Source organism: Eptesicus fuscus, chromosome 11 (genome assembly GCF_027574615.1).
Source record: "Eptesicus fuscus isolate TK198812 chromosome 11, DD_ASM_mEF_20220401, whole genome shotgun sequence".
Lineage (NCBI taxonomy): Eukaryota > Metazoa > Chordata > Mammalia > Chiroptera > Vespertilionidae > Eptesicus > Eptesicus fuscus.
In genome coordinates, this window is record NC_072483.1 from 47,478,151 (window position 1) to 47,505,629 (window position 27,479).

A 27,479-nucleotide genomic window follows, 5' to 3' on the forward strand; every position below is an offset into this window, starting at 1 on the left:
GCCACTGGGCTTTGGGTCCATGTCTTCATAAGCACCCAGCTTCATGGGCCTGAGCTAGTTTTCTTGTACAAAATAGTTTGTTCTCATGCGACAGTATTGGAGAACTTAGCAGGGGCCCATTGGGACATGGAGAAGTATAGACATACTGCTGACTGGGTGCTTTAGTACATTGCAGAGTGAGGTCATTGTCAAGCGAGTAGAACCATGCAAATTCTGTTTTTCTTTGGTATGTCTTCAAAAATTCTCCCCAAAGTGTGCACTATTGTGTTCTAAATATTAAGGCCTCTCAGATATTTGACCAAACAGCCTTTCAGATTTTGAAAAAGCCAGACAATGAATTGTCTATATCCTCAAACCATGTCTCTCTGCTTATGTTCTAGGTGGATACTCTGGAGGTAATACGGCATCCGGAAGAAACCACCAACATGAAGAGACAGACCATGGCTTCTTACTTCCGGGTATGGAGTCTTCTTTTCATTTTTCTGTTATTCCTCACCTGAGAGTATTTTTTCCATTGATTTTTAGAGGATGTGGAAGGGAGGAAGGGAGAAAGGAAGAGAGATAGAGAGAAACATCGATATAAGAGAAACACATCGATTGGTTGCCTCCCACAGGCCCTACCAGGGCCAGGATGGAACCTGCAACCCAGGTAGATGTCCTTGACCAGAATTGAACTGTGACCCTTCATTGTATGGGCCAATGCTCTAACCACTGAGCACACCAGCCAGGGCTGGAGTCTTCTTTATCTGTATTCTGTCTACTTACAAAGAGGACTTGCCAATCCTTCCCACAGAGACCCAGATCTGACAGAATCACTGAAAGAAGCCAAGTAAGAAAGGTGGGGGTGTGGAGAGAAAATATTATAGCCAGAAATCTCTGCCTCTGAGTGCAGTGTTCCCTGATCACAGAAAGATCAGTTGAAACCCTAACTGTCTACAGAGAGCCCTCTCAGCTACTGGCTCACAGCCCTGTGCATTGGATGTGCTGATTCTGTTAGGATGGGAGCTGCTGCTTGGCCTTAAAGCTACTGCAGTCAGCCGCTTTCCCAGCATATTTACTGAAAAGCGAAGTAGTTTATAACATTTCAGAAGGTGGTTTATCAAGTTTAGGTCCTGAGAGAATCTCTTAGCTTTGACTTTATTTTCCTAAATTGAATTATCCTATTGCAAGACCTGTTTGTGTGAACCCAATTATTGGTCCCATCTCTGCTGACCAATTCTTGATATTTCATCTACTAAAATGACTCCTTTGAGTGAAAACATAGTCTCTACAAGGACTCTATTAAATGCTCATTAGATAGGAAAGATAAAACATGGATACTCTTGTACCAAATTTACACAGATTGGCTTATCTTTAAATTATAGATTGGGTTGAAAGCCCTTAAAGATCGTGTAACACTCGGAGCTCATGTCCAGCTAGCTTCCTGGTGGAGATGCTGTAGGCCAAAGACAGAACTACTAATCTCAGGGACAAATGATAAGGTTGTGTGGGGTGGGGATGGGAAGTCAGGTGGGGAGCTGGGTCTGGGGCTGGAGTTGCCAGGCAGGCTGAAGGACGGGACCCTGGAGCCAGCACCATGGATAGCCAGCTTTATAGAAAGCTATCGGTTCAAGAAGGATCTAAAGCCAGGAGTCTAACCTAGCCAACTATGCTTCAGGGGCAGCCTAGAATTAGGCTCAGCGTCTGAATTACAGGGGCCCAGAGGCCTTTTGAGTCCAGCACTTTTTCCACGTAGTGACCCCTGCTACAGTTTCTCTGGCCAGAAGGCATTCAGCCCCTGTCTCATCATTCATGTTTGTGCATTTCTAACTGCCACTTCTTTCTTTGTGTGTGTGTTTTTTTTAATTTAAATTCTTTATTGTTTAAAGTATTACATATGTCTCCTTTTTGCCACTTATTTCTTATCTTGTCCCCTTTAGCAGCTATATCCTCTTTGTGTCTTGGTGTGTGTGTGTGTGTGTGTGTGTGTGTGTGTGTGTGTGTGTGTGTGTGTGTGTGTATGATGGGACTTGGAGACTCTGAGCAACTCTGTAAAGTCATTCCCAAGAGCCTAAAAGTCCTTCTATCAGCAGAGAAGTCTCTGGCTTATAGTTTTTCAGAAATATACCCATGACAATCAATTTGGTGTCCTCAAAATACTGCTCCCCAAATGATAAATTCAGGAAATAAGGTGTATTGGCAAGCTAGGTAATACCATTTTGGATCAGTAAGAGGTGTGATTATGAAATAATGGGACTGATTTCCTAGGTGGCTTGTAATTGCTCCTGGAGGCATGTCCAAAAGAGGAGCTGCAAAGGTGGATGCCCCTAAGGAACGCCTGAGACTCCCTTGCACAGCACCCCTCGGCTTTCCCATGTGCTTTCTCTCTGCACCAGCTACTCGGCGTATGTTAGTTGATCTTCATTATAATCTTTTATTCCTCTAGTTTTCTTGTTTCCTTTGCCCTCTTTTTCTGTTTTCCTTTATCAATGGTATCAATAGGATTTGCTTAGACTTTCTGGTGGTTCCTAAGTAGAACTAACCCCTTCCCTAAAAGCTGGACATTTTAAATTTCAGATATAGCTTCTGGAGTGTTACCTTGGAATACCAGAGAGAAGCTAGTTCTGGCGAAGGAGTTATAGGGTGACCTAAGTGTGTTCTTAGGCATCTAAGTCTCTGTCACATGGGGACGTTGCTAGTGATGTTTAAAGAATACTATGCAGCTATAAAAAAGAAGGATCTCATACCCTTTGAGACAGTATGGAGGGACCTGGAGAGAATTATGCTAGTGAAATAAGCCAGCCAGAGAAAGACAAGTGTCACATGATCTCACTTATATGTGGAATCTAATGAACAAAATAAACTGACAAACAAAATAGTTCCAGAGACATTGAAGTGTGCAATAGACTGACATATTTCAGGGGGGAGGGTGTCAGGGTGGTGAGAGATGAACCAAAGAACTTATATGCATATATGCATAACCCATGGATACAGACGGTAGTGTGGTGAAGGCCTGGGGAGGGGGCAGAAGGCGGGTGGAGAGGGTTAGTGTGTGTGTGGGGGGGTGCGGGGAAGGGGACATCTCTAATGCTTTCAACAATAAAGAGAAATTTAAAAAAATTTAAATAAAGGATGCATTTGAATCTGCAAGCAGCTGTAAGTACTCGTCAGAACTTATGTCATCACCTCTTATTATTGGTTTCTTGTTCAGCCCCAAAAAAGTCCATGAGTTATTTACAAGCCAATAAACTGCTCTAGAGGCCCCTGGAGTTCTCCATTACATTGGGGTAACCTCACTACATGTGTTTTTCCCGTCAGTACTCTCTGATGGATCTGCTCTCCAAGATGGTGGTGGGACAGCCCCACTTTGTGCGCTGCATTAAGCCCAACGATGACCGAGAGGCCCTGAAGTTCTCTCAAGAGAGAGTGCTGGTCCAGCTCCGCTCCACGGGGATCCTGGAGACAGTCCGCATCCGCCAGCAGGGCTATTCCCACCGCATCCTCTTCGAAGAGTTTGTGAAAAGGTCAGGCTGGCATCTTGGGAAATATATTAAATACAGCTCTGCCGTGGCCATCCCTGTCCCCTGAGATTACTCCTCCTGCCCACTCACCTCCAAACGTGTAATTGACTAGTTATCAGTTAGCCTTCACTTGCTTAAATGTTGCATTTTTACTGTGCTCCAACTACATTGCAGTGATCTAGAGGACAGATTAAATTCCCTTCTGATCACATTGAGAATAGGAAAATGTCCATAGATATTTATATGTTTTATATTCTTAGTTTTTACAACCTTCAGTTATTTAATTGGTAGGATGAAAGTATCTCTCCATAAGTGGGTCAAGATTCTGGCAGATGCAAGTGCACCCAGGCACCCACTCCTCTCCCAGGCTGAAACAATGGCATGGCGTGATACAATGGCTAACATTTACCTAGCACCTAAAAGATTCTAAATGTATAATATCATTTGATCCATGGAACAGCCCAGTAATCTAGACTCTGTTGTTGTCGACATAAGAAATGTCCAAACCTATAGATGTTAGGAGTTTATTTGGGAAGCAAGATCTCAGACGCTGTGGAGAAGGACAGTTCTGCAGTTCTTCTTATACACTGAAATTAAGAAAGATCACTAGTACATGAAGGTAGGCAAAAGCAAGGCCAGGAAATCTGTATGATTGGATTGCAGAACAGTTGACAAGATTATGTGCTCTCTTGAGGGGTGGTTGTGCCTCGGAGGGGTCTGCAAAAGAGGAAACACTTCTGGCATTTCAAAGGTGTGTTAACCTAGAATTGCATGAGAACAATGGACAGGGACTGCACAAACAAACCCACCTTTTTATAGGCCTGGGGTATGACTGCCCACTCCTGAATTTATGGTCAGATCATCTTTGAGGTTACTTTTGGTCATTGGTCTTGTCAGATTTATTATAGAGCCCCTTTTTCATTCGCATTATTATCTCCACTAGAGGCCCGGTGCACGAAATTCGTGCACGGGAAGGGGGTCTCCTCAGCTCGGCCTGCACTCTCTCGAATCTGGGACCCCTCAGGACCTCTGGCTCCTAACTGCTCACCTGCCTGCCAGCCTGATCCCTCTAACTGCTCTCCCCTGCTGGCCTGATCCCCCTAACTGCTCTCCCTTGCCTGCCTGATCGCCTCTAACCTCCTCTGCCTTGGCCCCGCCAACATGGCTTTGTCGGGAAGGACGTCCAGAAGGACATCTGGAAGGTCGTCCGGAAGATGTTCAGTCTAATTAGCGTATTACCCTTTTATTAGTATAGATGCCACCTTGTCCTAAAAATGCAGGTTGTTCCCAGGTTTTCCTATCATGGAAGGGGAGCCCGCAGTAGCATCCTGGGTTCTGACCAGGGCTTATGCGCTTGTGCTTTATCTCAGCAGATGTGATTCCTAGTAGAAGACTCTTGGATGTACCCTGAACATTTCTATCGAATTTGCCAAATCATCCTCCAAAAATGTTGAACCACTTTAAACTCCCACCAGCAACCATGCATGTGCCCTCTGTCCCACTTTGATGCCAATACCATTGATTTCTCCCTAGAAGCTTTCCTCCCGTCAGCCAAGACTGCTTGGTACTTGAGCCAACCTCATTGTTCAGCTGGGGACTTGATTTTCTGAGATAGAATTATGGAGGAGGAAAAATAGTTTTCCTCTACCTTTCTGAGTTCTTAGTGGAGGCCCTCGTAATGAAAGACAGATCACCAAGAGAAAAACAAAAGTTCATTAACATGTGTACCTTGTGTATATGTGGGAGATCCCAAGGAAAAATGAATAACTCCCCAAGGTGGCTTAGAATGCAGATTTAAATACCTTCTTCCTAGGGAAAGGGGACAGGAGATGTAGGCCTCTTAGAGGAGAGCAAATGATTTTTAGGCGGGGTGGAAATAGTTGTAACAAAGTTTGGGTGTGATGTCAACTTCTACTCTCCTGTCCTGTGACAGGAGTCAGTCTTCTCTGCCTGATGACACTTCTCCCGTCAAGGGGACCTATGACATTTAAGCTCCTTTTGGGGGGTCTGATTTTAGGCAGATCAGGAGACTTCAGTGAAAGCATCTGCATGCATTTGCTGTTTTTCAAGCATCTGTAGCTCAAGATCATCAATATAACAACATAGCATATGCTGGGGTGGCATGTTCTCTGACCTTCAGAATAAACCCAACAAAAGCTTGTTTCCTCTCTTAGATGATTTGCCACAGTAGCATTATTCCCTGGAGATGGTATTCTGACCAGACCTTCCTCAGATTGGTCATAACATACCCTGTGCTTGTAGAAAGGTGTGGGCCACATCACTAAATAAACCATTGGCAGTTTTCTCATCTTGTGGAAAGGGAGATAAAGATATGATAGTTTATCTCCCTTTCCACAGGTTTCTTGCGGGTTTGTGTCTCCCCTGCCCCCCCTCCCCCAGCAGCCCCAGCGCCTCAGCTGCGGGCCTTGGGGCTCCCTGGGGGCTTGTGTCTTCAATCCGGCCCCCCACAGCCCCAGCGCTGCTTAGCCGCTATAGGCGTCGTCATCTTTGTTGGGTTAATTTGCATACTCACTCCTATTGGCTGATAGCATAGGAGAGTGATGGTCAATTTGCATTTTCTCTTTTATTAGTGTAGATTTTATAGATGAGAAAACAGAGTCACAGAAAGAAATCAGTGACTTTCTCAAGGTCCCAGACTAGTACATGGTAGAGCCAGAATTTGAACCCAGGCTGTCTAACTTCAGCATCCACACTTTCATCTCCTCAGCCCAGTGTTTGTTAAAACAGATTTCTGTGGAGTTTTTTAAATCCAGAAATTGCCTTTATCTTGGAATGAATGAATTGCTCTTTTCTGCACAACTGCTATAGGGATACCTTGTGGATGCATATGATTACAGTAGAATCTTCGCAAAACCTTCTGTGAAGAAATAAAGGACAATGATAACAAAAGAACTACCTCTGAAAAGCACTCTACGTGAGGCTATCTAGAGAGGAAAATTAAAAACTGTTATAAAATCTGCCACACCCTATCAGTCATCTTTACTTTCTTTTTACCTCCTTTCTGAAACTTATGCCCAAGATAATTTTTCCAAAAGTTGCTCAAAGAATGAGGCCTAAAATGGTCCTTGCTTCATCAAATCTTCCAAACACCAATACATTCCATGGAGAAGACATGGCAAAAAAGTTACTTGCAATGAAAGCTTTTGAATTAAAAATAAGAATGTAGTGGCTTTTTTAAAAGAAGTGTCTTTGAGCCTCTTTTTTCCTCTTAAATTTAGAGGTAGAACAAGAAAAGAAAAAGATTATTTTAGCACATGAATGTTGCCAGTCAAGTATGTTTAGCCACTAAGTGTTGAATACATAAAAATATTTAAGAAAACAGGTCAAATGCTAAACAAATCGGCACGTCTTTGTTCATAATCAGAAAGCCAGTAGGCAAGTATGAACAAGAGTTTCAAAATGTCAGTAAATCTGAGGGTATCAAAGATTTCTGAGCCAGCAAGTTAATTGGTATTTTGATCCTTTTGAGCAACTTAACAACAAAATGGGTGATTTAGCAGTTTTTTCCCTTGATGTTATTCAACAAATAGGTTCACCTCTTATCTTCCTGTTCAGGAGTGCTGTTTTGTAAACTCTTAGCAGGAAGTATGCAGACAAAACAAAGGCAGGGAACACAGCAATTCAAGGTTCATCAGGTAGAGGTAAATAAAAGATGAAGGCTTGTTTAATGTTACTTTTTATCTTTTTTTTATTTTTATTTTCTGGCCTTCGGGACTGAAATCCTGATGTGCACACCTAAAAGGCAATGTTTCCGGATCATGTTGTTGGATTTCAGAATGAGGAAGGACTTCCCCATGTCACCCAAGTCTGCAGATACTTCCTTCCTCCTTCATCCTTGGAAGTCCCCTTCTGTACCGCATCCAGCATGGCCAGTGGTGAACCTGAGGGGTGGTGGTGAAGGATTAAAGAAAACAGACAAGAGAATATAGCTGGGGCTAGGTGGGACACTTTTCTCAGATGGAGAGACAGTGCCACAGCCTGCAAGCCAAGTCTTTATTTTATGGCCAGATTCCACAAGGCAAAGTAAGGGCGTGGTCAAGATGTTTACAATGTTCTCTCGGGTTTCGAAGCTACTCAATTACATCACCTGAACTCTATCAAGCTTTATTTTGGCAGCACTTGCTGCACCTCCTGCAGCCTATATCACTTAGCCACCTGGGACCTCAGGTTTGAACCATAAGGTCAAGCTTACAACTATAGCTTTTGGCTATAATTGTGCTGGTAGGGCTTTGCCCTTCAAGCTGGGACTTGCACTTGGCTTTGCCACTAGAGGACCATGCCCTCTCATTAGTCCAAGGCTTGAACCTGTCCAAATGCTGTAGCTGTTCTCCACATCCTTCCAATTATTTTTCATTCCTGGAGTCTTTGAGAAAAGGTTTGTTTCCAACACCTTCTCATCAATGAGGCCAGGTGGGTTGGAAGTATTTATCTATTGTCAGGGAGGCATGAAAGAGGCCACCTGGCAGTGCTGGGCAGGTAGCTGAAATCTCCTGGAAGTTATACGTTTGAGGGACATCACAGAAAATGACTGTGAATGTTCATAGCTTTATGGTCAATGGGCTCAGAAGCATGGTTCAGCAGAAGGTCTACACTGGGACACACATGTGTTGAGATGTGTTCTGACAAATGTCTAAAAGATAGGACAGCACATTCAGTTCCAAGTCTTATGGTTTGTTTATTAAACTATTGTAGTAAATAATAAGTTTAGTAAGATCAGATTTCTAGTCTCATTTTGGACATAATATTTGGCAAGTAACCTAACATTTCTGTAAAAAATGTTTTCTTGTCTGCAAGATAAAAAGCCAGAGATATACAGATTTTCAGGGGTTGCATGCATATTCCTGGGCCTTACCTAACCTCTGAGTCTTCCAGAAAGGCCCACAGCTCTCTGGACCTGATTCTTAGCAGCTGTTAAGCTAATGTCTGTTGAACAGAATGAAACTCTTCCCTCTTTTCTTTCATCAGAAGCTTCCACCTTTTCTCATGATGGCATAAGAGCCATGGTGACCTGGAATGTCCTTCAGCTCATTCTCCCTTCTCTTCCTCTGTTTTCTCTCCTCTAGAAATCTAGGTGTCACCTTTTGTCTTCTCCTTAGTTTCTTCAAACAGTCCATTACCAGGCTCTGTCAACTTTACCTTGCTGAAGTTTCTGAACAAGTTTCCCTTGGGAATCTCCCATCCCTTTTCTTAAAGCTTTATTAATCACCCACTTCACCCAGTGTCTATTATTATCATTACTTAATAACAACAGCTTAATTGAGATATAATTCATATATGACACCCTTTTAAGTACAATTCAGTGGTCTTAATATATTCACAGAGCCCTGACTGGTATGCTCCTTGGTTGGAGCGTCAGCCCACACACTGCAGGGTCTCGGGTATGATTCCTGGTCAAGGGCATGTACCTGGGTTGCAGGTTAGATCCCAGCACTCTTGGGTACATGTAGGAGGCAACCATCAATGTACCTCTCACATCTGTGTTTCTCTCTCTTTTTCCCTCCTCCCTTCCACTCTCTCTAAAAAAAAAAAAGGGAAAAATATCCTTGGGAAAAATAATATGTAAATTTATATTCACAGAGATGTGCAACTATCACCACTATCTAAATTAAGTATCTATTCATGTGTTTACTAGTCATTTCTATATCTCCTTTGAAAAAAATGTTTATTCAAATTTGTTGATCATTTAACTGTTGATTTTTATATATTCTGGATAGCCCCTTATCAGATATATGATTTGCAAATATTTTATCCCATTGTGTGGGTTGTTGTTCCAATTTCTTACTGATGTCCTTTGAGGCACAGAAATTTTTAATTTTGATGAAGTGTAATTTTCCTATGTTTTCTTTTGTTGTTTATGCATTTGGGGTCATGTCTAAGAAACCATTGATTAATCCAAGGTTATGAAGGTGTATTCCTACATATTATTCTAATAGTTTTATATTTAGATCTATGGTCCATTTTGAGTTAATTTTTATACCTGTTATGAGGTAGGAGTCTAAATTAAATCTTTTGTACATGGATATTCAGCTTTTCCAGCACTATTTGTTGAAAAGATGTTCTTTCCCCTGTTGAATTATTTTGGCATCCTTGTTAAAAATCAACTGACCATAAATTGGTCATAAATTATTTTTGAAGTCTCAGTTCTATTCTGGTTATCTATATTTATTCCAGGCCTTTTAAAGCTCTTTTGCCCACCCTTCTGACATAGCTTCCAAAATGAACTCCCTTCCTATTCTGTTCTTTAAAGAACCACTAGCATATGATTTACCTAAACTCCCTGTCGAAGCATATTGCTTGCTTGATTAAAATCCTTATTTGAATGACCATCCAGACCTCCACTGGGTACCCAGTATAGGGCAGTCTCCGTGATCTGGCCCCTGCCTACCTCTCTAATCTCTTTTCTCTTGTCTTCCGACCTCTCAGCTCATACTTCAGCAAAAACTGAACTACTTGGAGCTATACCCATGCTGTGCCATGCTTCTGTGCTTTTGCTCAGGCTATGCTGCCCGAATCCCCCTTCACCAAGTCCTTAGTGGACTCGCCTAACCCTGCTCATTTCTTAGGACTTTGAATGGCATTATCTTCTCGTCAACACCATCCTTGTCTCCCCCAGGCTGGGTTAAGAGCCCCCCTGATGAACTTCATTGGTGATACTTAATACGTTGTAGTGGAAACTAGCTGCCTGCCTATTTCTTACCATGATGTTAATGACCTGGGAGGCAAGGATTTTTTTCAGCCAACTTTGTATCTGTACTGTCCAGCACAGTGATTGACACAAATTAGGTGTTTGATGAACATTTATTGAATTGAATCAAAGTCTTACTCATTGTCCTTCATCACTGACTTCCTTTACCATCTCCTTACTGACACTTTGGTCCTGACTGTTTTGAAGTACTTGGCAGGTATATGGAGCTGGCTTTGTTGAGGTTAAGATGAACTTGCTCACTGGTTACACAGTGGTTGGCCTTTGCATCTCCTCTTTTCTCTGATGGAAAGTCTTTACATGGCCATCTCCTCCTCACTTTTTAAGCTCCAGCCCAGGTACCTTCCCTCTGAAGCCTGCCTGGACTTCCCCATGCTGGTAGTTGCCCCACCCTCTCTGCTCCACACCTGCATGTTTATATCTTTGTATTGGAGCATATACTCTTATTTGTATCCTCACATTTCTGCCTACCACACTGGAGTGTGAAGGGGACTTCTGAGGGGATGGAGTGGACTCATTTTTGTGTCCCTAGCATCTTGCATGGTATAGTGTTTGGCCCATGGTGTGTGTTTGGTGTTTCCTGAATGAGGGACTCTAGCCTTCAGGAATACATTTAACTGTGAATAACAAACAAAAGTAAACAAACATTTTTCGTGGCTTAAAGCAGGGCTTCTTGGTCTCACCACTGCTGACATTTTGGACCAAATAACTCTTTGTTGTGGAAGTCTGTCCCAAGCCTTGTCATATGTATAGCAGCATCCCTGGCTTCTACCTATTAAGATGCCAATGGTCCCCTACCCCCAAGTTGAGACAATAAAAAAATATCTCCAGATACTGTCAAATGTCCCCTGGGGTGTGAAATTCCCAAATTGGGAACCACTGGCAAATAGGTTTGTTTGTTTCTCACAAAAAGAAATTAAGAGGTAAGCTATTTTTAATGTTCATTTTTAATGTTACTTTAAAAATATATATATTTTATTGATTTTTTACAGAGAGGAAGAGAGAGGGATAGAGAGTTAGAAAACATCAATGAGAGAGAAACATTGATCAGCTGCCTCCTGCACACCCTCTACTGGGAATGTGCCCGCAACCAAGGTACATACCCTTGACCGGAATCGAACCTGGGACCCTTCAGTCCGCAGGCCTGACACTCTATCCACTGAGCCAAACTGGTCAGGGCTTTAATGTTACTTTTTAGCTGTTCAATGATGTCATCAGGAACCTGAATACTTTCTGACTCCCTTTTATTCCTTTTACCATCCTTAGTGTGGGGGTTGGCTTATAGTCTCATGGTCACAAGGTGGCTGCTGCCTCTCTAGGCAGGAAGAAAGGGGCAGGAGGAAAGGCTAAGCCAGCCACCTCTGCCCCACTTTTGTTCGGAAAGAAACCATTTTCCCAGGAGCCATTTCACGTACCTCCCATTGGCCTGGATTGAGTCACATGACCTTACCTAACTACAAAGAGGGGCTTAGAAAGTGGGAACAGGAGTGGGGCTAGGCACATTGTCACCCAAGAAAAACTGGTATTCAGTTAGCCAGGAGAGAGTGGGGATATAAGTGGAAAAGGTGCTAATTATGCTTGTCACAGAAATCTAATGTTTATTAATTGAATGAGGGAGAGACTGAATGACTAAGGGGCTGAGTGAATTTGAATAAATACTTCCAGTTCATCACAACCCACTCTTTGCTATTCAGCTTCTTCATCAAGACTGTGGTTTAAGAATTAGTAAGTGCAGAAGTGCCTGCCTGAGTAGAAGCAGGCAAGATACTGAGGACACTTTCATTCCATTGCCATGGAAAGGCGTGTTTGCAGTTTTAAGCGTGCAGCAAATTCTTTCAGCTCTTGCAAAGTGAACTGAATATCATTAGTTATCACTGTGAAAACTTCAGCTATGAGGACGGGGTTCCTGGCAATCCCTGACAGAGCTCCAAGGTTAGTACTGGCCCACAGGACAGGAGTTGAGAGAAAAATCAGTGTCACGGAAGAATCCAAATATCTGTGACAAGAAAGGCTGAAATCCAAATTTTAATTTTCAAAGAAAATAGCTTCTACTTTTTTCTCTGGGGAGCCAGCAGTTAATAATGAAATATAAAAAATCCAGGAGCTAGGGTGGCCATGCCATGCCTTGCCTCTCACAGGACATTCTTGGATTTATTTTCACCTATAGCAATACAGGTGAGAGCCTGCCATAAAATAGATCACAATATGCCATTCAGATAAGCTAGTATATCTGCAGCAAAGTGAACAGGGTCCTTAGTTACCTGCAAATCTGTTTACACAGCAGTGAGGGACACATTAAGAGATAATACTTAGGAAGGATAATGGACAGCTTCAACACTACAAGTAAGATATATTGCATGCTATGTGTACAGTCTCTGCATTTACTTTCCAGGAGCAGCAATTGAGAGGTGGCATTCTCTGGGAGGGATCTCTAACAACAGCAGTCCTTGTATACTGTCATTCCCACCCTTTTTTTGTTGGTTTAATTGAGAGAGTGAGTTGCTCACTCTTCCCCTGTGTGTGTGTGTGTGTGTGTTGATGATTTTTATGTAGGTGAGACCTTAGATGACTTCTTTACTCTCTTAACTCTTACATTGCCATTGTTATAGTCTTGGTTAGTACAATAAACAAAAAATACTTTAAGAGTACCTTTTATAATACCATTTAAAGACTCTAAGCAATGGCCTGGTCCAACTTTCCCATTTCACAGATGAGGAGACTGAGGCCAGAGAGATGAAATAGCTTCCTCCAGGTGCATCTTTGGCAGGTGGCAGTATCAGTCTTTGCAGGTTGCTATAGACTGAAGAGAATGTCTGTGACCACTTCCCTTCCTCCTTAGGGGGGCAAGATGGCTTCAAGTTGGCCTTGCCTAAACTGAGGATCTTCCTAACTTGCCTATAGCTATAGATGATTCAAAATCCCAAACCTCATTCTTTTAAAGTTCTGCCTTTCTCATGGAGCCCACATTGCTGACAGATGTCTTTTACCTATTCAAGTACCAGAAAAATCATTTCTGTAGTTGACAGCTATGCAAATTCAGCCTGAAATTTGAAGTGGTGATTCACAAAGTGATTACAAGAGGTAATATCAGTCACACTGTTCTCTAAAAATACTGAGTGCTGGTAGTAATAACAAGCCCAGGCTGTCTTTCCTGATTCCCTTAATGTCTGTACTGTGGGCAGCCTCAAGACCTAATTCAATTGCAAGGAAGAACCCTTGTAGAAATAGAAACACAGGGAGCAATGGCCACTTTATGGAAACAGTGCAATAAGAAATGACAGAGGAAAACAAGGAGAAAGACATTATGAAGGTGGTTGATAGTATCAATGCAGTTGGATTGGCCGCCAGCTTACTCTGTAAAAATCAATGGCTAAAAGAAAACTCCATCCCTTCTTGGACAATCCTAAAACAAATGTAAGTGGGACTAACTTATGTTAGATAATGATAGCAATGAGACAGAGAAAAAAAAAAAAAAAAGAATGAAGGAAAAAGGAGAAAAAGTAGGAAAGGAGAAGGAGAATGCAAGAATACCTCCTGGCACAGAGATAGCAAATGAGTGCCACTTAACTCTCCAACCCCAGCTGCAGATCTGGCCCTCAAAGAGGCACATTTTCTTCAGAGTCTGAATGTGGCTGTGAATTCCCCCCAACACAGGACTCTAGGGAGCCACTGCCTAGTCCATCAGCTGACCCATACTAGCCATTCCTGTTTTAGTATGTTCTATTCTCTTTATAGTAAACTAGAGGCCCAGTGCACAAAATTTGTGCATGGGAGGGGGGTGTCCCCTTGGCCCAGCCTACACCCTATCCAATCCAGGACTGCTCAGGGGATGTCCAACTGAGATCGGGATCTAAACCGGCAGTCAGACATCACTCTCACAATCCGGGACTACTGGCTCCTAACTGCTCACCTGCCTGCCTGCCTGATCGCCCCTAACTGCCCCCCCTTCCAGATGATCACCCCTAACCACCTCTGCCCCTAACTGTCCCCCCTGCAAGCCTGGTTGCCCCCAACTGCCCCCCCCACCAGCCTGGTTGCCCTTAACTGCCCCCCACCAGCCTGGTTGCACCTTACTGCTCCCCTCTGCCAGCCTGGTTGCCCCTCACTGACACCCCTGCCAGCCTGGTTTCCCACAACTGCCCCCTCCCCCCCGCCAGCCTGGTCACCCCACACAGCCTGCTGTTCAGTCGTTTGGTCATCCCTCACTAACTCCCCTGCCAGCCTTGTCGCCCCACACAGCCTGTGTTTAGTCGTCCACCCAGTTGTTTCTGTTGTGACAGCCCCTGGCTTTTTATATATTAGGACATCAGCTCACCTCTAAGCATGTTGGTGTAGGGATGATTCAGAGGAAAGATTGTTAGCTACTTCTTCATATACATTTGGTTAGAGAAAAGAAAAATAGATTTTTGTCAAAGAAAGGAAGGGAAGAAGGGAGAGGGGCATTTATTGACCACTTACTATAGCAGACTTCATGCTAGTGCTTTACAGTATCATCTCACTTAACAGTGGAAATGGGCCCCCAAATCAATGAAATTATTCCAGTTTAATACAGAAAGAAACTGGCTTAACGCTACATAGATAGTTTGTGGTTGAGTCAGGATAGGAAATGAGTTTGATTTCAAAGCCCATCCCCAAAATATGTAAATGAGACACTTAAATCCAATATTAATTGAGAAATCAAGCTGTAGAATTCATTCAGAAAAATATACATTAATAATTTTGTCAGTTGTAAAGCAGAATAATCAGTTTAATGTTTAACTTTTTATTATCAATTAATTTGTGAACACACTCAACCTCAATCTCTAATTCCCAGTGGTTTTTTCTTTAGAAGGCCTCCCTAAAACTTCTGAGCAGGCATCAGCATCAGAAATATTTATTAAGTGCCTATTGTGTGTGCGGGGTGCTGTATGAGTAAAACTGAATTAGAAGGAATTTACGACCTCAGGACTTCCACTATTTAATATAGATTGTAATAAAAGATCAGAATTGGAAAAGAAAAGAAAAAAATATCGTAATAATATATTGTGATTTCTTATTCCAAGGCCCAAATTTAGAAGTCTTCCTAAGTATATAATGGCTTTTTAAATTTTTTCTTTTTTGGTAGCAGATGGTGGCCAGCTGTTCTGTCTTTACCGAAGGCTAAACATGAAGGGGAAAAATTAAAATAAAGGGGCTTATGGTAAATCTGAGAAAGAACTTAATAAACTAAATCTGGATTTTTATACACACTAAAGGGAAGTGGGCAATTGGGGGTAATTATCAAATTGTCCAAGGCAAAATAGCTTAGTTCCCTCTTTTATCTACATAGGAGAAAATTATTTATATGGGTTGAATTGTTCCGATAATGGTCCTGGGTATCTGAGTAGACAGTCTGGGTGGTCACTGATGTAGATTGAGGGTCCCTTAAGGGATATTTTAAACTAGAAAAGGATTAACACTTTGCCATATAACTGGGGGCATTTCTACTTAGATGCAAGTGATATTAATCAAATTAGTAGCTACATGATTCTTTTACCAGGATCTGGGCCCATTGTAATTAAACTATAACAATTTACTTAATGTTTGAAATTAATTTTTAATTAAAAAATAATTATGAATACCATTTCCTCTAAAATTTATTTATTTATTTTTAAATCCTTAACTGAGGATATGTTCATTGATTTGAGAGAGAGAGAGAGAGAGAGAGAGAGAGAGAGAGAGAGAAGGAAAGAGAGAGCGAAAGAGAGAGAAAAAACATCAATTGGTTGCCTTCCATATATGCCCTGACCGGGAATCAAATTGGGAATCAAATTGCAACTTTTTGGTGAACAGAACAACACTCCAACCAGCTAAGCCACCTGGCTGGGGCTCCTCTAAAATTTCTAAATATCCTATATAATAAAGAGGTGATATACAAATTAACCTTCATACCCTCACAAGATGGCTGCCTACAACCAGGCCAGCAGGGGCGTTAGTGAGGGATGACCAAAAGACTGAACAAGCAGGCTGCGTGGGGCGACCAGGCCAGAGGGGGGGTAGGGAGAGCATGAGGGGTGACCAGGCTGGCGGGAGGTGGGGGGGGCGGGGGAGGGCAGTAAGAGGCAACCAGGCCAGCAGGAGACAGTTAGGGGCAACCAAGTTGGTGGTGGGGTGCAGTTGGGGGTGACCAGGCAGGCAGGCAGATGAACAATTAGGAGCCAACGGTCCAGGATTGTGAGAGGGATGTCCAACTGTCGGTTTAGGCCTGATCCCCAACAGTTGGACATCCCCCAAGGGGTCCTGGATTGGAGAGGGTGCAGGCTGGACTGAGGGGACCCCCACACACACACCTGTGCACAAATTTTGTGCATCGGGCCTCTAATTACATATAAGACCAAAGTCTTTCTGCACTCCTAATTTCATTTCCCAACATCCTGCTCCCATCATAGCCCCTCTCTAGAATAGCCACTGTTATTATTTTGGTAGTTTTACCCTAATACACACACACACACACACACACACACACAAAAAACAAAAAAAAAAAAAAACAAAAAAAAAACACAAAAACAAAAAAAAACACCTTTTTTTTTTAACTTAACCTCATTGAAATCAGTGATATTCACTTAGCCACTTCCATTCCTCTACTGGCGGATGTTGACCCTGTGTCCATTTGTTTATCAATGCTCAATAAACAAAATATTAAATGTGTTTGAGAATTTCTTAAGAGTCGATTTTGGGAAATTGACCTTCCCCAAAGTAATGTGCTGAAGAAGGTCATTTGGACCTAACAAGGAGAAAAGATGATGGCAAGACATGGGAGCCAGTTTCTTTCCCAGTTAGACTGTGTCACTGTAGGAGTCACTTCCCTTCTCTGGGATTCTTTCTCTCAGTCAGTGGTTCTTCATGTACAAGAATCTCCTGGAGAGCTTGTTAAAACACAGATTGCTGAGCCCTACCCCCAGAGTTTCTGATTCAGCAGGGGTGTGTGTGTGCAAGTTTCAGGTGCTGTTGATACTGCCAATCAAGAGCCACCATTCCTGATGTATGTTGAGGAGAACAGACTGTGAAAAAGATCATTGTTGAGATTCTAAGAGCCCCAATCAGACTACCTAAGGAAATTTTTTAAGTCTTCAAACTTATCCAAGTATAATGACATAACCCAAGACTCGTCAGAGTATTTGGTTAATGAGAGGAATCAGTTTTAAAAATCACAGAAGCAATTGTTTTAGGCCAAGGGGCAAGTCAACATAGCATCATTGTTGGAAAGAATCTTAAAAGGTCATTCAGTTCAACTACCTAGCTAAAACTAGAATTGCTTCAGCAACATTCTTGACCTTGTCAATCCACTTACCATTGAATAGTTCCAGAATCTAGGAATTCACTCTTTGGCTCCTGAGGGAGGCCATTCCATATTTTTAGAGGTTTAATCACAACCATGATCCTCCTAACCTTGACCCAAACCATCCTTCAGAAGCTCTTATGCATTCATCACAGTTCTGTCCTCTGGGCTTTAAAAAATAAATTATCTTTCTTCTCTACTTGATGGCAATCAATTATAGTGTTTTCCTAAGTCAATGGTTCTCAAACTCTATAGCACAGCCAAATCAGCACAGGAGCTTGTTAAAATATAGATTTCTACTTCTAATGACAGAGATTGTGATTCTGTGTTTAGAGTGTGGCCCAAGAATCCACATCTTTTATGAAATATTAAGATGGATCTGATGTGGGTGGTCTGCACATGACAGTTTAAGAGACTAACAGGGTTCAGGACAAACTACCCCACAGTATGACACCTTGGCATATTGAGTATTTCAGGCTGGAGGAATTTGAGAAATGGCATGTGCAGGAAGGAATTTCTGACCCTTTGAAGCAGATCATAAAATCCTCATGTGAGGGGTGGCCTCCCTCTACCTGGAGGAAAAACATCCTGGTCTCCAAAGAAAAGGGGACAGAGAGGGATCTGAATGGACAAGTCTTGTAAGTTTCCCCCAGTTACCTATACTTAGCTCATACTTTTGTCCCATCAGATCTTTCCACAACTCTTTACTCTTCATCAAACCTAGCATGAAAACATTCAGGTTTAATCATTTCTTCTCGTGTTCATTTCTTTACAAAGGCTCCTGTGTCATAGATAACTTATATTGAACAAATGTGTATGCTTTTCTCCTATAAATCTGTCTTTGTCATGCTCTAATTTTCAGACCCAATCAGTGATCCTAAGAGGCTCAAGGAAAACTTTTTCCTACCCTACTAAACTCTTTTTGTTTCTAAACTCAATGCACTCAGCATCTTCATCAGTTCCTCATATAACATGGCTTGCGTTCTGTTCTCTATCCTGGTTGCTAAAGGTTGTCTGCCAAAAGACACCCCAAAATATATTCATTACCTCCACCCACCCTGATTTATTATTATTATTATTATTATTATTATTATTATTTTTTATTTTTTAGAGATTTAGTTCATTTTATTCTGAGACTTATTGTTTCAGTTCTAAAATTCTCCTATTTTATTTTTATTTATTTTTTGTTTAAAGTATTACATATGTCTCCTTTTTCCCCAATTGACCCCCTTTCCCCCTGCCACTCCTGAACCCCAGGACAAGCTCCCACCACCCCAGTGCCCATGTCCATCTGATTTATTGTTTTTTTATAGCACTTATTTCTACCCCAACCAGCACTGGGGATCGAGCCTGCAAACAAAGTACATGCCCTTGACCAGAATTGAACCCACAACCCATCAATCCACACAGGCTGACCCTCTAACCGCTGAGCCAAATTGGCTAGGGCTGCTCCTGAATTTTTGACCCTCAGAAACTATAAAATGACAAATGTTGGTATTTTTAAGCCATTACATTTTGAAGTAATTGTTATACAGCAATAGAAAATTAATATATCCTAGAACCTTATAGATCCTTCCAGTTTGTGGTTCTATAATTTAAATGCAGGAGGAAAGCAACATATGTGTCCATAGATGGCTGAATGGATAAAGATTATGTGATATATCTATATCTATATCTATATCTATATCTATATCTATATCTATATCTATCTATATATATCTATTAATATTTCTCAATTGCTCAGCAATAAAAAAGAAAAGAAATCTTGCCATTTGCGACACCATGGATGAACCCAGAGGGTATTATGCTAAGTGAAATAAGTCAGACAAAGAAAGATAATACCATATATTTCACTTACATGTGGAATCTAAAACAACACACACACACACACAAATCAATAAACAAAACAAAATAGAAACAGACTTATAGACACAGAGAACAAACTGATGGTTGCCAAAGAGGAAGAGGTGGGAAAATAGAAAAGAAAAATAAATGCAGGAGGATGTATCTCTAGTTGTCTGATGCTTTTACTAAGACTAAAAACTGCTTTGCCTGTTACACTTTCAAACTCTCTCTTGAAGATTCTACAATAAACATTTTGAGCAGAAAACAAAATAATATTTTTAATAGAGATAGTTTGAAACTGGATATTTACTATTTTGATAGCTTAAATGTTTTAATAAGATGGAACCTTGGGAAATGTAGCACCTTCTATAGAGTTCTAAAGCGGGAAAGTTCTCTTAGGTCTTGGGAGGACCATCAGGAGTTATGTGACATTGTATGCAACATATTGTATTTAGAGCAGTTTTCTAAGAAGTAATGTATTTGACCAGGTTTTCCTTCTCCTTTTCCTCCAAAAGAGTTGAAAAGCATTTATCTGGATCCCATTCCCCTTGTGGGAATATGGGTACGGAGATGAAATTAACTTACCGACGGTTAGAAACAGAGGTCTTCTTAACTCAGAGCTCAGACTCGAATCTGCAAGGTGAATTTTACTCACAACAGGCAGCTTAGGGCAGAACTGATCTTTGCAATGCTCTCAAGTGCCCAAACCCAAGACAAACCTCTACACTTGTTATTTTGCTGTTATGCATATCTTCTGCTCATTTAATTCATCAAGCTGTTTCAGCAAAGGGGTGGAACTGACCTCCCAAAATGACCCCCCCTTGCTGACAGACCTTTTATCTTGGTTCTTTTCAGTTTCATCCTTACACTGAAGAGCACAGGAGCTCAGCCAAGTGTTTTGTTTGTTGTTGGTTTTTTTTTTACCAGGGTACCTGCTAGAATCCAAAAATAATCTGTGGAGGAAACACATTCTACTTCTCTGACCTGGTTCCTATAGAGCTGTCACTTACGTTTCTTCAGTATTTTTTGAAACCCTCACCTCTTTGCAGTACCATTACCGATCTCCATTACCATCATGAGCCAGATATGAATATTATCGTCATACTAAATTAAGAGATTTGGGTTGAAGAACTAAAAGTCTAAGTTCTAATATTTGTTAGTTCAGGATGTATTCTGCCTATTTAGAAATTATAAATTGCTAAGAATTATCTCCAGATACCTAAAAAACGTATAAATACTAGCTTTGGTTGGGTGGTTCAATTGGTTGAAGCATCATCTCAGTTGTGGGTTCGATTCCCAGTTAGGGAACATACCTAGGTTGGGGCACCTGCAGGAGGCAGTCGATCAATATTTCTCTCTCATATCCATGTTTCTCTCTCCCTCCCTTTCTTCCTTTCTCTCTCTCTCTCAAATCAATAAAAACATATCCTCAGGTGAAGATTAAAAATATATATAAATCCTTAATTCAAAAGCTGAAACATATCTTGCATTCCTTTTATATCCCTGGCAGTGCTGGTGATTCGTTAGGTTCTCTGTAAATACTTCATCACCAGTAGTATTGAGCAGTCATCATGAGCAAGCCAGGGCTGATCAAAGCCAAGGATGCTCATGTTTCAAATGGCCAGGCCTAATGGAAAAAGTGTAGGAAGTCCTGGTGTCACCACTGATCTTTTCACCTTAAGCTACCTGTACTTCAGCTTTCCCTAGACATTCACCCCATTCAGATTTGCCATCTGTTCCCACCACCCCCATGTGCTCCAGGACAGTCTTTTTGTTTTTGCCAAAGCCAAGTGAGAGAAGCCATGACTAAAACTACAGTCCTGGAGAAGCAGGGACTAAAGAGTCTGTGCTGGTGCCATGACCTGCCCAGATGGGCCTGAACTTGACTCCTGGTTATTCTTCCTCCCCTTAGCTCCACAAGACATCTCCTAGGCGTGGCTAAATGATCTACCATGGGCCTGACCACCATTCCGGGGTTCTAAGAGAGCATTGCCTCACCTCAAAGGTGAAAACACAGACTCAGAGCCTTGAATACATTCTCAGGATTCTGAGTGCAAATGTTTCCAGCAAATTCAGCATTATATCCTAACTTGCAAAATAATCTTGTAGCACAAAGATAAAGTTAAATGACTCAAGTGCTCATTGGATATGTTTATTTTTCCATAAACAAATATTTTGGTGATTTTTTAAATAAGTAAAAATGGCTCTGTATTTAAAAGTAATTAAAAAAAAACAACAAAAAACATATCAGCTTTGTCTGAGAAATGGCAGGAAAATCCTTTGACAAGGAAATTAAGTTTATTTTATTTTTTTGCTTCCAAGGTGTTGAATTTAATTATAGATGGCAGCAAAGAGCAGAGAAAAGATCCTTAAAAGTTTTTAAAAGAAAAACTGAGATAAAGTTTTTCTAAAAGGATAAGATATTAGTTATATCTTTTTTATGATGTTATTTATTTATTTTACGTATTTTTTTTCTTTATTGATTAAGGTATTACATATGTGTCCTTTTCCCTCCATTGCCTCCCCTCCCCCCACTCATGCCCTCACCCCTCTGTTGTCTGTGTCTAATGGTTAGGCTTATATGCATGCATACAAGTCCTTTGGTTGATCTCTCTCCCTTACCCTCACCCTCCCCTACCTTCCCTCTGAGGTTTGACAGTCTGATCGATGCTTCTCTGTCTCTGGATCTGTTTTTGTTCATCAGTTTATGTTGTTCATTACATTCCATAAATGAGTGAAATCATGTGATATTTATCTTCTCTGACTGGCTTATTTCGCTTAGCATAATGCTCTCCAGTTCCATCCATGCTGTTGCCAATGGTAAGAATTCCTTCTTTATTACCCCAGTGTAGTATTCCATTGTGTAGATGTTCCACAGTTTTTTAATCCACTCATCTGCTGATGGGCACTTAGGCTGTCAAAAAATGGGCAACAGACCTAAATAGATACTTTTTAGAAGAGGGCATAAGGAAGGCCAAGAGACATATGAAAACATGCTCAAAGTCACTAATCATCCAAGAGATGCAAATCAAAACGACAGTGCAGTAACATCTCACACCTGTTAGAATGGCTACCATCAACAAATCAACAAACGACAAGTGCTGGAAAGGATGTGGAGAAAAAGGAACCCTCGTGCACTGCTGGTGGGAATGCAGACTGGTGCAGCCACTGTGGAGAACAGTATGGAGTTTCCTCAAAAAACTAAAAATGGAGCTCCTATTTGACTCAGTAATCCCACTTCTAGGAATATATCCCAAGAAACTAGAAACACCAATCAGAAAGGATATATGCACCCCTATGTTCATAGCGGCACAATTCACCATAGCTAAGATTTGGAAACAGCCTAAGTGCCCATCAGTAGTTATATCTTTTTTTTTTTAATATATTTTATTGATTTTTTTACAGAGAGGAAGGGAGAGGGATAGAAAGTTAGAAACATCAATGAGAGAGAAACATCGATCAGCTGCCTCCTGCACACTCCCTACTGGGTATGTGCCCACGACCAAGGTACATGCCCTTGACTGGAATCAAACCTGGGACCCTTGAGTCCACAGGCCAACGCTCTATCCACTGAGCCAAACTGGTTAGGGCAGTTATATCTCTTTTGAATGGGAAGAATGAAGAAAAGGAGAGAGAAAACCCTTTTGTTGGTGTTCTTTGAATCTACCCAGAAACTCTTTTATCTGAAAATATGGAAGTTTATTAAAATAAGTAATTCAAGAAGACAAATGTGTTTTTGGTGATTGTATGAGGAGACCATACATACTCTACACCTTGAGACAGATGTGTGACTCAGCAGACAGAGTCAGTAGTATTAAGCTATGACCACTTTTGCTATTTGCTTCAGATCGACTTTTCAAAGCATAGTCAAACTTTATACAATGGTGTCACCAAACTAAACGGGTTTGTTCACCTGTGGGTGTCAAAGCCCAAGCAAATGTGAACTGGAGTTTGTCGCAAAGAAAGTAAAGGTTTATTTAAGGAAATGGAACCAAACCCAGAGTCACAGGTGAGCTAATACTGTAAGACCTGGCTCCCTGGTAGCTTCTAGGGGATGGGTTATAAAGGGGGAATATCATTAATCTTAGTGTCTAAGGGAGTTAGGATCATGGTTAGGGTCCTGGTCTCTATTGAATGGTCAGTGCTAGGATAGGGGGTAGTTGGTCATTGCATCTGGTCCTGATGTTAGCCATGGCATTACGCTATCTGGTTTCACAAGGGTGTGATTGGTGGGGTCGTTCCCATTTTCTGGGTGTTGGGCTGAAATACAACTGAGGCCTAGATGTTATCTTCAGTTTGACTGAAACTGTGTCACTGTGTTCAGCATACCTGGGGCTTTGTTTCTAAGATTATTTGATGCTGACCAGAACCCCATTGTCTGAGGGGTGAGTGATTAAGGGAGTGGACATGCAAGGGAGGGAGGTGAGTGAGGCAAGGTCCTCATAGGTTGGATAAGGCCAGTTTCAATCAAAGGAAATAAGGCGAAAAGGTCAGACTAAAGAAATGAAGTTTTAGCATGGTTATAATAGGATTATAATTTTAAAAAATTTTAGATGTTTTTAATTCAAAGGTTCTCAACAGAAAAAAACCAACCATCTGATCAGATGTACAGTTCAAAGGTGTCTTTTGATGTGTAGCAACAAGTCCTAGGAAAGAAAACTAGAGCATTATTTTGGACCAAACAAATAAGTTACCACTGGCAATTTTGTGGCACTAGTAAAACAAAATAAAAATTTAATTCTCTTGATCATATAGATATCTCTATGAAAACCACTTTTTTCAGTCTGTACTAGGCCTTTCCTCATAAAAAATTTAATGACTGTTTACTATGTGATGTTTAACTGATTTTATTTTTAATATTCAGAGGTTATGTTTTCCAACTCTTACCCAGATGAATATGACACTTAGTTCAGATATTTCAACCAGCAGATTTCCTCTCCTCTTACAAGTTATTTTTATAATAGTAATTCTAACATTTTATATGATGATTTTCACTGGAAGAGCTATCTAAATTTCAGCTTTCTATAAGGATTAATCCTTTGGGTTTTCATGCAAAAGATGTCATATATGCATTCAATATGAATTACAAAGCAATATTAAAAGGGAAATGCACGTAGCAGGAAATATGAAAGTAGGTAAGAGCCAAGAAGCATAAATTGTATATCTGTCACTAGTACATTGTTATCAGTGCTCAAGAATTATTTACTATTAGAAAACAAAGCATGTCAACGGGCCCAGAGCAATTCTACTATACTAAGTGAAATGAAGACTAAAAATGCTTTATCTTACGCTTTTATTTTGTAGGTATTATTACTTGGCATTCAGAGCACATCAAACGCCTCTTGCTAGCAGAGAGAGTTGTGTTGCTATCTTGGAAAAGTCCAGATTAGATCACTGGGTGCTGGGCAAAACAAAGGTAGTTCTTTCTTTATTGTTCAAATTGTCACCTGTGATGCTATATTACATACCCTCGTCTCTTGTCAGTGATATGAATGGCTCTGTAAATTGTGTAGCTTAGCAGATAAGCCCCAACCTAACAATGATCTTAGCTGGTCTTGGGTCAAGAGTCCCAGGACCTCAAGGACCAGAGGAGGAGGGTGTGCTGCTGTTCGGCATGTAGTCTGAGAGCCACTTAGCATTTCTAGAATGAGCTCTTCAAGTTTATTTTAAAATGTCCCTTTTTTCCAATGCTACTTATTTCAGCACTGCATGCAAATACACAAATCATATTAACAACAATAATGAGTATCTTTTATAGTTTTGTTGATTTTTCATTAGACTCTTGTTGTGTTATTTATTGCATACCCTAATTAACAGTCTCATCGTGTGTAGCTTTTCATTTGGGAGAACATCACATCCCTGCGGGATTCCAGGTTTTTATGGTCCATTCTGAATTGCCATGCAAAGCCAGTCTTAGCCTAAGTGTTGATGGCAACACTCCTGCTCCTCGGCAGAAATTAGATCACTGTGGGTCATCTAGGTCCCTCTCCCTGGGAACTTCTGTTGGCTTGGGGTCAGTTCTGTTGGGTAGCACCTCCATTTGAGGCTGTGGGGAAAGAGACTAGAGATCGAGCTGAGAGAAGGGAATTCATGGTGGAAATGAGGCAGGCTTAGAGAATAGTTGGGATCTCCTAAAGCCCTATCAACCTCATCGTATGTTTGTATCCATGATCACAGATTGGCTCAGCCTTAGTAGTGGAATTGTATTTGTTTCCAAGAAGTTCATAACATTAGCATAACTCAAGTCACTGTAAACTTTATTTAGATAATGCTTTTAATATTTAAATGCTGAAATAGAGTGAATCTCTGTTTGGAAGCCCATATATAATGCTAAAACTAATGTCTCATTACAGGTTTTCCTCAAATATTACCATGTTGAGCAGTTAAATTTGCTGCTGCGAGAAGTCATAGGCAGAGTGGTTGTGCTGCAGGCATATGCCAAGGGGTGGCTTGGAGCCAGGAGATACAGAAAAGTCAGAGAGAAGAGAGAGAAGGGGGCCACTGCCATCCAGTCAGGTAAATGGTTCTGAATCTGGGCATTTCATTAAGCACCGGTTCTCAGTGGTTTCTTTCCTCCCTCCCTCCCCTCCTTCCCTTCTTTGTTCCCTTCCACCTTTCTTCTTTGCCTCAGCAAATCTTTATCCGGTGCATCCTACAGGCCAGGTCCTGTGCTAGTTGCCGGGGATATAGCAATAACAAGAGCGCCATGGTCCCTGACCTCCAGACAACCAAACAAGCTGTCACAACACACTATGACGAGTGGCAAGACAGAGGCAGTATGAAGTGGACGGAGTTAAAATCCAAATCACACAGACATGTGTCCCAGCTCCCGGATGACAGACTTAATTTATACTTCAGGCCCATTAACAGGTGTTCAGCGTCAGGATTTCTAATGCCACTTCAGAAGGCTTTTCTAGCCCGGACAGGGCTTGGAAACCGAGGGAACAGATCACTAGGCCCTGCCCATCCCAGTCAGTGCCTCTTTGCATACATGTGTGTATTTATGTTACAAACAGCATTTGACTCCTGTGCTCTTGATGAGGGGTTGTGAAAGCCCATAGCAGATCATCTCCCTCGTGCTCTCATAATGCTCCCTCTGGACTTCCTGACCTCGCTCAGCAGCGCGGAGAGCTGGCACAGTCGGGGGGAGCAAAGAGGAGAGGCAGTTGTTCTCCTGGTGCATGCCCTAACGCCCCAGGTCTCTGACTAAAGGACTCAGCACAGCGGCGGCGAGTCCCTTCTCCTTCTCTGCATCCATGTATCTTTACCCTCACCCCATGCCAGTGTTGTGCTGCTAATGATTCCCCTTGATTCTCCTCTTTATTGTTCTCTCCTTCAACTTTCATGTCTATACCTCCCTTCCAATAACAAAGATGGAACAGGTCACATGGTTCTGTTTCCCACCGCCAAAGCCTGAAGACAGAGCTTCCTCCATGGGATGGAAGGACAGGGGACCCCCTCACCTGGGATAGGGGTCCCTAGTCATGCATACGTGGAATCCAGAATGTTCTGGAAACCCTGCCTGAACGAAAATACTCCTTCTCAGAAGCATCTTAGAGGCCAAGCTAAGAATACAGAGAGGCCCCACTTCCCCATCCCTGCTCACGTATCTCTGCTGATTTTGTTCAGCGAGGGAGGAGGAGAGGGGTCATAGATTGGAGGAAAACAGCTTATATCAATTCTCTGGCACGTTCTTAAATTAATGTCATTCCTAGCACATGGTTTTATATTTTTAGCCTGGAGAGGATATGATGCTCGGAGGAAATTTAAGAAAATAAGCAACAGAAGGAGTGAGTCTGCTGTTCATATTGAAGCAGGTAATTAAAACATCATTTTCCTAGCATCCACTTGGAAATACTCAGTGATTAAGTTCATATGAGTTTAGGAAAGCTGCAAGGTTAATAATTCAGGAGCACTGGAATAGGAGTCAAGAATTCTAGTGAGGGTTTTTGTGCTGTGTCTGACACACCCCATGTGTGGCAATGAAGAGAATAACCCTTAGCGAGCATTTGCTGTGTGCCACCCTTGGCTAAGGATGCTCTGAGCAGATACTCTTATCTTCCCCATTTTGTAGAGGGGGCAACCAAGGCCCAGGGAAGTGAAGTGACGTGTC

General features: G+C 41.6%; 1 protein-coding gene across 1 annotated transcript in view; it reads left to right on the forward strand.

Moving 5' to 3' along the window:
* MYO3B (myosin IIIB) overlaps positions 1-27,479 on the forward strand; it is a 357,251-nt gene that overhangs the window by 203,251 nt on the left and 126,521 nt on the right. The window contains exons 23-26 of the mRNA XM_054723043.1: positions 381-458; positions 3,298-3,503; positions 24,671-24,782; positions 25,720-25,882. Of these exons, the coding sequence (XP_054579018.1) occupies positions 381-458; positions 3,298-3,503; positions 24,671-24,782; positions 25,720-25,882 (559 nt within the window). The remainder of the gene's footprint in view (positions 1-380; positions 459-3,297; positions 3,504-24,670; positions 24,783-25,719; positions 25,883-27,479) is intronic.